This window comes from Cyanistes caeruleus, chromosome 1 (genome assembly GCF_971803275.1).
Source record: "Cyanistes caeruleus chromosome 1, bCyaCae1.hap1.1, whole genome shotgun sequence".
Lineage (NCBI taxonomy): Eukaryota > Metazoa > Chordata > Aves > Passeriformes > Paridae > Cyanistes > Cyanistes caeruleus.
The window spans coordinates 145114398-145125556 of NC_141701.1; the positions used below are offsets into that span (position 1 = coordinate 145114398).

Here is an 11159-nt window from a genome sequence, read left to right on the forward strand (position 1 = left end):
CGCCAGGGAAAGGGGGGTTCCACTGCCGCCTCCAGCACCCTGCGAGCTGCTGCTCCTGGGCCCGTCCGGGCTGCCCCGGCCCCGTGGGAAGACGGCACTGAAAAAAGCAGTTTCTTTAGGAGGAGAAACTGAATTGTCTTCCCCTCTTTCTCCAAGAAATACGGTGGCAAGCGGCCGCAGCGCACAGTCCGTGCAGCCCGCCTGAGCAGCGAGCAGGGGCTCTGCCGGGACACGGGCTCCTTTCCCCCCGCTTCTCCTGGGGAGGAAGCGGAGAGGACGAGGACTGAACCCCCCCGCAGGGGAAGCCCTGGGGACACGGGGGGAGTGGGTCTGTCCCCCCTCTCCCGTCGGTTCCCACGCACAGCCCCGCAGTGAGGCGGGTCAGCCCGGCGCGTGTGTGGGTGACACCCGCTGCTTTCTTGCCCGGCTTTTACTTTCTTTTCTTTTTTTCTTTTTTTTTTTTTTCCCTTTTTCTTTCTTTCTTTTTTTTTTTTTTTTTTCTTTTTTTCCAAGACATTAAAATGTGTCAAACGCCAAATTTAAATTTCTTTCCAGGTCGAGGAGACGGTGGGGTGAGAGGGAGCGAGGCTGGCAGCCGTGGGCAGGCAGGGCCGGGCAGCGGGTGGGGACAGGGGTGGCCAGGGGAGGGCAGCGGGCAGGAGAGGGGACAGGGGTGGCCAGGGGAGGGCAGCGGGCAGGGGAGGGGACAGGGGTGGCCAGGGGAGGGCAGCGGGCAGGGGAGGGGACAGGGGTGGCCAGGGGAGGGCAGCGGGCAGGGGAGGGGACAGGGGTGGCCAGGGGAGGGCAGCGGGCAGGGGAGGGGACAGGGGTGGCCAGGGGAGGGCAGCGGGCAGGGGAGGGGACAGGGGTGGCCAGGGGAGGGCAGCGGGCAGGGGAGGGGACAGGGGTGGCCAGGGGAGGGCAGCGGGCAGGAGAGGGGACAGGGGTGGCCAGGGGAGGGCAGTGACCAGGGGAGGGCAGTGGGCAGGGGAGGGCAGTGGGCAGGGGAGGGGACAGGGGTGGCCAGGGGAGGGCAGTGACCAGGGGAGGGCAGTGACCAGGGGAGGGCAGTGGGCAGGGGAGGGCAGTGGGCAGGGGAGGGGACAGGGGTGGCCAGGGGAGGGCAGTGGCCAGGGGAGGGCAGTGGCCAGGGGAGGGCAGTGGGCAGGGAAGGGCACTGGCCAGGGGAGGGGACAGGGGTGGCCAGGGGAGGGCAGTGGCCAGGGGAGGGCAGTGGCCAGGGGAGGGCAGTGGGCAGGGAAGGGCACTGGCCAGGGGAGGACAGTGGCCAGGGGAGGGCACTGGCCAGGGGAGGGGACAGGGGTGGCCAGGGGAGGGCAGTGGCCAGGGGAGGGCAGCAGGAGAGGCTCTGCCTCGGGCTCCGGCCGTAGCTGTCGGTGGAGCTGCCGGCTCCGTCTTCTCTTCCTTCCCGGGCTCAACCAGGCCACTTATCCCGATGCTGGGGCCAAGCTTTGGCCGGCAGCCTCGCCTGAGTTTGCCAGGGGTCCCAAAACACGCGCCAGAGCAGACTGAGGACGGGCTGGTGCTGGTTGTAGCTGCAAGGCTGGTCTCGGTGTGTGAGGGGTGAGCCCAGGGCATGGATACCCCTCCCTAGCGCTGCACAGCCCAGACCTGCCCCCTCTGCAACTGCACAGATCCCAGCTCCGCTGCCAGGGACCCTCCCAGCTTTCTGAACAGAAACCCGGCACTACCTTACGCTTCCCAAATGTGTCTGGGTGCGCTTCTGCCGGAGCCACGGAGCATCCCCTGGGCTGTCACAGCACAAACTTCTCCCCCTGCGCACCCCATCATCCTCGGCTGCTGCTCCCGGCCCATCCCGGGCAGCCTCGGCTCCATCCCTGCGGGAAGCGGGCACAAATCCTGCCCCGGCTCCCCAGGTCCGGCCCCTGCCCCTGGGCGCTTCCACTCTGCTTGTTTGTTTGTTTGTTTGTTTGTTTGTTTTTAAGACGACGAAAATTTGTTTATAAAATTGACTCATGGCCCTTTGAAACAAATTGTTATTAACCTTCCCCTTCTGAGCGTTTCATAATCACAGATGTTAGTTTGGAGATGATATCCAAACATCCCAGGGGTACTTTTGATAGCTGCATGGGCGGGGATTGAATGTGGCGGTCGGATATTAAATCAGCGGGATACAGAATTACTTTTTTTTTTTTTTTTTCCACAAACCCGAGCTAGCTAAATAGTTTCCCTCTCTAACTCTGATATGCATTTCACAATCAATGGCGCGGACATTTGCATATACCGTGTCTGGGCGTGGGTTTGTGCATCGCATGTGCCACATCCTGCGCTAGCAGGGAGCTGAGAACACCTTCACTAAACCTCAGTGCTCAGATGCTCACTGAACAGAGTTACGGGAAAAATACGCTTAATTAATTACACGGACTGGCTGGTTGGCGCGGGCAAGCGCAGATGTATTTTTGTTCGGCCCTGAAATACTTTCCTGGGTTGGTTGTTTTGTTTGATTAGTTAATTTGGGGTTTTCCCCTTTTTAATTTTTTTTTTTTTTTTTTTTTTTAACACTGGGCTCTGCTGCTCTGGCTGGAGGGGAAGGAGCCTGCCCCGCTAGATGGGGGAGGGAAATCTCAGGGAGAGCTGTGACTCCAGGGCCCGTCCTGCCTCTGCCCGTGCCCCGGTGCGGCCGGATTTTGGGAGAGGCTGCGGCTTCGGGGCTCCTCTGGGATGGGGTTCTGCCTTTTCCAAAACAAAAAGGCTGCTTCAGAAAGGGCTTGCTGCTTTGCTAAAATTGCAAAAGGAGCTCGTGCGGCAGCTCCTCCTCTTAAAATAATTTTAAATTTTAAATTTTCGAGGGCTAATTCAGCTGTGCCGTCCTTCCCGAGCCAGCGGGGAGCCGCTGCCCGGGCGTGGGAGCGCGTTCTGGGCGGCGCACGGGGTTCAGCAGCCGCCCAAAGGGTGGCGAAGGCAGCGAGTCCCTCCGAACCTGCCCCTCCTCACATGCAAGCACTCCCCAAAATATCGGAGGCAGGTGAGGAGTGCGGCCCGTGTGAGGCACTCGCTGCTCCCACTGAGGGCACGGCTCATATTTTGTGTTCTGGTCTGGATAAAATCCAAGCAGCAGCGAGATATTGTCTGTCCTTGCTACACAGAGTGGGTTAGCTTGGAGAAGTTACACTACTAATTTTTTTTTAACCTAAAACTGCATATTCCTGGCTGGTGTCACACATCTGTTTTCTGTTCCCAGCATTTCTTACCAGGCTGGGTGAGGACAGGTGGAAACTCCACTTTCTGCCTGCACTCTTAGGAGCAGGGCCAAATTTTCCCCCACTGCAGGTTTAATGACTTCCTAAAAAAATACAGATAATATCTCCGTGGGACTTACCCACCCTCGTGTAACACACCCACAGCGCCGTTTTAATACAGTCGGACAACGGAAGCTATTTTTAAAACCAGATTTAAAACTCTTCTTAAGTGCCCACTGCCATCGATTTTCTCCCAAGGGATTATAAGTCACCTGCCTCCATTAATGGAGGGGACCAAAAAATAAATATATATATGTGTATATATAAATATCTTAAAAGCACGCAATCCAGAGAGGCTGGGAAAATAAAGCAATATGGGAAGCAGGAGCCCTCAGTATCCTGGTAGCATCCCCGCACTCAGCCCTGGTCCCAGCTCCTCTGGGCAGGTGAAGCCCTTGGAGCATCATCCCAGCGGCAGCTCCGTTCCTGGAGAATTTTGCCCCTTGCAGAGTATATCCCAAAGTAGCAGCTTGAAAAAAATAAAGTACAAAATAAAATTTTAAATACGCTTTCCCTTCCATCCCCGCCCCCTCCATTCTCCTTGGTTTTATCTGGGAGCGTGTCCCCTGCAGCCAGGAGCGACCCTGAGGCTCTGCCCTTCCTCCCTCTCCTGCCTGCTGAAAGCTATTTCGGAGCTCCTGTGCCCTTTTTCGCAGCAAGACGGATGATCGTTTTATTTTTGTCCAGCCTGTCCTAAAATCGTGGTACTGTCATTTCCCGGGGCTGCCAAGTATTTTACAGGGTGCCTGGTTTCGTGGCGTGGCATCGGCAATATTCCATCCCCTCTTCCCCAGCTCCAGGGTTACTGCTTTCCAAACGCAGCCTGTCAGAGCATCACACCACCGGGTATTTAAAGTCTCGAAAAGGTGAAACCTGTTGACAGTACGTGAGATTAAAGAGATTTTCCTTTCCGTTTTGAGCAGGAGGAGTGCCCGAGAGGGGCTCGGTGCCGGCTGCCGCTCGTCCTCTCCTTCAGCCTAGGAATGAATCCCCCAAAGTTTCCTCATTAAGTCAAAAGGCTGATGAAACGCCTGGCTGCAAAACCACCTCTCTCATAAATCGCCACGGATTTTACCCCCCCACAAACCCCCGTAAAGAACTGAAAGTACGAAATACTTCTAATTCCAGCTCCAAGGCTCAGAAGTGCAGTCTGAAGGTTGTATGAACATTTAGGGATATATATTCCCGAATAGCTCCATTGTGACTTCTGACTGACACGGGTTTGATTTCGTAATAAAAGGGGTTCTTTGGTTGGAGGTTTGTTTTTTTTTTTAATTATTATTATTTAATGCAGTCCTCGAGAATCGAAACACACAAAATGCAGCGAGAATGTTCACAATGTTGAGAACACAGTTGTAAATAGAAACATTCATATTTCATCCAATTATAAATATTTGATACTGCAATTGTAAAATGCACATGTTTTATAAACTGGAGAGAAGAAAAAAAAAAAAATCCTTCGCTTTCTTGCTAAAAGGCAAAGTCATTTAATCCTTGCTCCTAAGCAGCTGATGGTTATTCACAGAATTTAAAATTACAGTTTTTATTTTATAGCTGGATTCTTTCCTTCTTTTTTTTTCCTTTTTTTTTTTTCCCTTTTCTTAATTTTATACTACTATGTACAGTGTGTATCTATTAGAGCTGCAAAATAAAGAGGTTTTAAGGCAAAGCGAGAAGTTTTTCCCCCCCACAAACAGCGTGGCAGGAGAACCCGTTCCTGAGCACTCCCAGGCCCGGGGGACAAATCCCCCTCCGGAGCGGGGACAGGGACCCCACGATCCGGGTTCAAACGGGTTCAACTCAGCACAGCGCCTCGAACCCCCCAAAAACCTCCGATTTCAGGGAGGTGTGGGGAGAAACAGCCACCGCACCCTGCCACGGAGCGGGACCGCGCTGCGGAGGGGAGGCTACAACTAAAAATGGGATTTTTGGGGAGGGAGGGGGGGGCTAAAACGCTCCCAAATGTTTCGGGGAGGTGATGCCGGAGCGGAGCCGGGTCCCATCCTCGGCTGCCCTTGGCGGAGGGGCAGCGGGGCCGTGAGGGAGCAGCATCCCGCTTTTCGGAGATGGGGTTCCCGAAGTTTTCCCAACAAGTTGGAAGGGGGGGTGGTGCTAACCCCATCTCTATCCAGCATCCACGCCTGCGTTCCACAGTCACGGGCGCCCGTGGCTCTCGCTGGCGGTGATGAAGGAGTAGAGGCTCAGGAAAGGACCCCGGGCATGTTTCAAGACGGAGCTTTGAGATCTGTTTCCCTAACGTTATTTATATTTTCTCTTTCTTTTAAAATTAAATTCTCCTCGTCTATCCCCAAAATCAGCCCCAGACACCCCAACTCCAAAAAAAATAAAACAAAAATACAAAAACACTACAACCTCCTAAAAAAAAAAAAAACAACCAAAAAAAAAATAGAAAAAAGAAAATAAGGAAATAAAAACAAAAGAAAAGGCTAGGGGTGGGGTGAAAAAAAAAAAAGTTAAAACTCATAGAACAAATAGGAGAACTATTTATTCGGTTCACAGTCGTGTGAAATGCAGCAATAAAAATCTTTGGACTTCAGCAAAAGTTGTTTTTAATTTTTTTTTTTGAATTTCAAAAAACAGCGTCCAATGTCCATTAAAACTGTGCTTAAGTCTATAAAAAAGTAACTTAAGCTCAAAAAAAAAAATCTTAAGGATAGCGTCTAAAAACTCCATACAACCAAAAAAAAGAAAAAAAAAAATTGAAAAAAATCAACGAAACCAACCAACAAGCCCAAACCCCCGAAACCAAAACCAACCAACCAAAAAAAAAAAAAATTATAATCAGATATCTTGGATTTTTACACCACCTTACCTGTAAATTATATATACATAGAATATTGCAGAATTATATCTAATACACAATATTTTCACTATTAATGCTGGTATAATCTTTATACACTGGCCCTTACGTTTCTTTTTATTTTTTTTTTTAATTAAATTATTGCATTGTATAAACTTTGCAAACAGCCCCCCCACCCCTGCCTCCCCTCCCTCCCTCTCTTCCCTCCCACCCCCCTTATTCACTGTCCGACTTGCCGTCTTTCGCCGTGGTGGAGTGGTTGTAGAGCCCCTGGGCCATGAGGTGCACTGCCAGGGAGTTCTTGCTGCCCGTCGCCTTCTTGATCTTGGCTCGTTTGTTCTGGAACCAGATTTTGATCTGGGACTCGTTGAGCCCGAGCTCCTGGGCCAGGCTCTGCCGCCGCTGCTCCGTCAGGTACCGGTTCGTCTGGAACTCGGCCTTGAGTCTCTGCAGCTGCTCGGCGGTGAAGGCGGTGCGAGGCCGCTTGTCCTCCTTGTTGGGGTTCTTCTTCTTTGGTTTGCGGGAGCGGGGACCTAGGGCCGGGAGAGAGGAGAGGCACCGACACCGGCACGCTCTGCTGCGGGCACAGCTCCCGCCTGGGGGGCTCCCAGCTCGGCCGGCAGCACCCCCTGCGAGGGAAAGGAGCCCCCTTTGTGCCCCCGCGGGGGATGCTCGGGAGGGGCGGAACGGGAGCCGCAGCCCCCGCAGCCCCCGCAGCCCCCGCTCGCTGCCCGGGGCCCCCCCGGGCCCTTTCTCCCCAGCCCGGGAATGCCCGGCAAGGAAAGCTTGCACCAGGAGCAGAGGCACGGAGCTCAATTTTATACCCTGAACAGATTTTTTTTTTTTTTTTTAAGAAAACCTCTATACTTTTTTACTTTTTTCTTTTTTTTTTCTTTTTTTTTTTTTTGGTGAGTCCCGATAAAAATTCGAATGGCAATCCTCTAGCAGTTTACTTGGCCAGAAGCATTCCGCCTCTCCGCTGCAGTGCCCATATGGCGCTGCACGGCCCGATCCGAATCCCGGGATTATTCTCGAGAATATTATTCTCGGCAGCACAAGGAGCCTTTTCTGCCCGGGCTGAGCCATTGTGAGGATGTATGTTAATTAAATATTAACAAAGGAGAGCACTGGAGAACAATGGAGTAAATTCCAATTCAGCTCTGAATATTACCTCTGAGTAAGAGTTTGTTTTCAGATATTACGAACTAATTTTCATCTCGTTTTATGATCCCTTCCTCAGCTAGCCGACTCCCGGGTGAAAATTCTACCTTGCCGCTTTTGTAAGAGAAAAACCTTTTTTTTTTTCTTTTCCCCGGGAGCAATCTCCTGCCTGATGTTTCCCATGCTCTCCTCCAGTGTTTTCTACTTGTTTTTAACCGGGGTTTTAGCGATTTTATCGAAGCCAGCCCTCCTGTCCCCGCGGTAGCGAATGGACATTTTACCCCCTGCTAGCTAGTTTTTTATATTTTTTTAAATTTTTTTTAATTTTTTTTTTTTAAAGATAATTTCAGGACGTTCTGCCCCAGCCCTTGCCAAGGGACGGACTCTGCCAAAGAAGTTTCCCGGCTCTTGGAAATGTCCTCCGGCCCCCAGAGCTGACCTACAGCATACGGGGGGAAATTAAAGAAAAGAAACGGCGGCGGCTCGGAGGCCTCTTTTAGAGAAATAAACGATCGCGGATTGTTTTTTGGCCAAAAAAGACTAATCAAAACAAGGCGAGGCCTATGGAAATGCCACCTCCCCTTCCCAAAACGCAGCGCGGGGGAGGTTTCCCGGCAGGGAAAAGGAGAGCTCGCCGAGGGGATGAGCGGGGAGCCCGAAGACAGGGCTTTTTTTCCCTCCCTCTTTGATAAAACTCGTCAGTTGGTGAGAAATGCCCCGAGCCCAGGCGGCCTCGGCTCCGGAGCCAGGGACGCCCGTTCCCTCCCCATCCCTGCGGCTCCGCGCACCCCCAGCCGACCCTTCATCTGAAAGCATTTTCAGGCCATTTTAAACAACTCGCCCACCCGCCAAAAAAAACCCAAAAAGCAAAACCCAAACAGAAAAAAAAAAAAAACCAAAAACAAAAAACCCCAAACCCAGAAGAAGACGGAGAGGGAAAGGGGAGCGGGGTCTTTTCCACGCCGCGGCGGCCCGGGGAGCCCAGGGAAGAAGGGGCAGCGCTTACCTGAGGAGGGCCGGTCCGAGTACCGCGTGCAGTACACCCAGGCGGGCCACAGCATGGGCTGGTTCCCGGCGTTGGAGCTGGCCTGGGAGCTATCCGAGTCCGAGCTCACCGACAGGTCGCCGCCGCTCAGCCCCCGCGCCTTCAGGGCCGCCTCCAGCGCCGCGGGGTCCCCCCCCTTCTTGGCGGCGCCGTGCAGGGCCAGCCCGGCGGGGCCGCCCTCCCCCCGGCCCGGCGAGCCCGCCCCGCCGCCGGCCAGCGGAGCCCCGGGGGCCGGCGCCGCGGCGGGGCTGCGGCGGCTCTCCGCTCCGGGCCGCCGGGGCTCTCCGTCGGGGCCGCCCGCCTCCTTCCTCCGCCCGAACTCGGGCCGCAGGATGTTGTCGATGAAGAAGTTGGTGATGCGGTGCGGGTGCGGGTGGGGGTGCGGGGGGTCACCGGGGGGGAGCAGCAGCCCCCGCCGCCCGCCGCCGCCGCCGGGCTCCGCGTCGCCGCCGGACTCCTGCGGCTCGGCCGCCTCCTCCCGGGGGCTCCGGCCGCCCTCCTCCATCCTCCGCGGCCGCCCCGCCGACGGCTCCACTGCCCGCCCGCCGCCGACCGAGCGCTGCCGAGCGCTGTCTGTTGTTGCTGCTGCAGTCGGTTGTTCTTTATTTTAATTTTTTAATATATATATTTATATATATATATATATATATATATACACGCACACACGGGTGTCTATTTGCTTTCGTTTCTCCTGGCTTCGCCCGGCATTCAAAATCCAGAGTTTGAAAAAAAAAAAAAAATTAAAAAAAAAATTAAAATTAAGAGTAAATTTAAAAAAAAATTAAGAGACAAATGCAGGGAGACTCGCAAGCCAGCAACCGAGCCTGCACCACTTCCAAGTTTGCCAAAAAATGAAAACACAGGGGCTCCGGTCCTCCCGCCGCCGCTCGCCGCCTCCCGCCGCCGCTCAGCCGCTCGGTCCCGCGGCGCGCTGCCGCCTGCTCCCCCGGCCGCCGCCGCCGCCGCCGCGCCGCATCCGCGGAGGAAAAATTAGCGATAATAAAAATAATAATAATTGGGGAGCGGAGGGGGGGTGGAAGAGAAAAAACGAAGCGCCGGTGTCGGGGCGGGGTGTAGGCGGGCTCTCAGCAGCCGGTGTCCCGCGGAGGGCAGGGCGGTGAGGGGCGCCCCGCGGGGCTCCGGCCGGCAGCGCCTCGCCCCGCGCCGCCCCGCGGCCGCACATGCGGGGGCCGCCGCGGGTGGGGGGGCGTCCCGCCCTGCCCTGCCCTGCCCTGCCCTGCCCTGCGCCGCGCTACGCCCCGGCGGCCGCCGCCGCCGCGCCCGGGCACTTCCACTCGGGTTGTTGTCCTTTAGGTTTTAACGGGGCCCCCGCCGCTGACGTCGCCGGCCCGGGCGCTCCGACACGTGCCTCGGGCCAATGGAAGGCCGGGCGAGCGCACACGTGGTGCGGGGCGCCCCGGTAAGTGACAGCGCCCACGCCCCTCCCCCGGCCGGGCCCGGCCGCCGCGGGGATGCGCGGGGGGAGCCGGGGGTGCCCGCGCCGCTGCCCCCCGCCCGCCCGTGCCCCCCACCCCTCATCGGCCGTGCCTTATCGGGGCTTTAATTGCCCCGGTGTTTACCGGGGGAGGGGGGCCGGCATCCCACAATTCCTTGCAGAAACGCATCAATAATATTAAGCGAGCGGCGGCGATACAAAGGGGTCCGGGGGGGGCTGAGCAGGCCCGGTCCGGTGCCCGCGGGCTGCCCGGGGGCTGCGTCCCCTCCCCGCAGCGCGGCTCGGCCGTAATTGACTCGTCCTTCCCGCAGCCGGACAGGAGCTTTTGATCTGCCCTGATTGCTTCCCCAAACCGAGCCGCGCTGCCCCCCCAAAACGCCGGCCCGTCACCCTCTGGACCCCCCAAAAACCCTTGCCTCCTTAGGACGGGAAAGCCGCCGCTTTGCTTTGCTTGTCTTTAGGGAGAAATACCCCGAAACAAAATTAGGGAGAAAGGTGCGGCTGGATGGACGAAGGGCTGGGAGGGCTGAACAGGTTGCGGGGCTCGGATCCTCCGCGGGGAGCCCGAGAGAGGAGCGAGAAGGTGGGAGCGGGTCCTGCCCCCGCAGCGCACCCCAGATCCCTGTGGGGGCCCGCACGGTGCCACCGCCCCGACGGGGCGCACACCGAGGAGCAGGGCCGGGAGGTGCTGGCTCGGCCCCGGCTCTCCCCCGGCCGCCGGCTCTCCCCCTAAGTGACGTTTTTATTTGGAGGTGGCTTCCCTGCGGTGACACGCATCACTCGCCGCTTTGAAGGAAAGGGACAGTGAGCCTTTCCTCTCCTCCTCTTCTTTTCCTTTTTTCTTTCCTCTTTCTTTTCCTTTTTGCTTTCTTTTTCTTTTTGCTTTCTTTTTTCTTATCATTTTTTTTCTTTCCCTTTTTCATTTATTCTTCCGTTTGTATTTAATTTTAAATTCATCTCCCCTATTTTCTTTGCATTTCACAGCGGATCGGGTCCATCAGCGAAGACCAGCGGTGGCTGATCCAAAGTTGTTTTGCTCAAACAAGCACCCAGAGGTTAATTTCTTCAAGAGCCCCATGAAAAGCGATTAGCCTGTCTCCCAAGAAGTATTTTCTAATTACTTGGAAGCTCTCGCTTTACTACTACCCCATAATTAAACGTGTTCAAGGTGCTGCACTTCAAATATTTCGCTCACGGGCGGACCCAAGTTACCGATAAAAACTTTAAACCTCCTTGAAGCCCTCGTTACCTGCCCGCTCGCTGCCCGTACAGCGTTAACCTCCCCATTCGTTATCCCGCTCCTTCGCGGGGATATTTCTACCCTACATGGGACAGGGAGGAGAATTCCTGAGGTAAACTCAGAAGTAGGAGATAAACAAAGCTGTACAAAACAAT

The 11159-nt window shown here is 55.4% G+C and overlaps 1 protein-coding gene across 1 annotated transcript; it reads right to left on the reverse strand.

Annotated features, from left to right (window-relative positions):
- Nucleotides 1-6311: 6311 nt before the first annotated feature.
- Nucleotides 6312-9505, reverse strand: EN2 (engrailed homeobox 2). Its single transcript, XM_086865394.1, has 2 exons — nucleotides 8270-9505; nucleotides 6312-6635 (listed from the first exon to the last, which is right to left on the reverse strand). The coding sequence occupies exons 1-2, from the start codon at nucleotides 8811-8813 to the stop codon at nucleotides 6319-6321; spliced, it is 861 nt and encodes a 286-aa protein (XP_086721520.1). The 5' UTR covers nucleotides 8814-9505; the 3' UTR covers nucleotides 6312-6318.
- Nucleotides 9506-11159: the final 1654 nt, after the last annotated feature.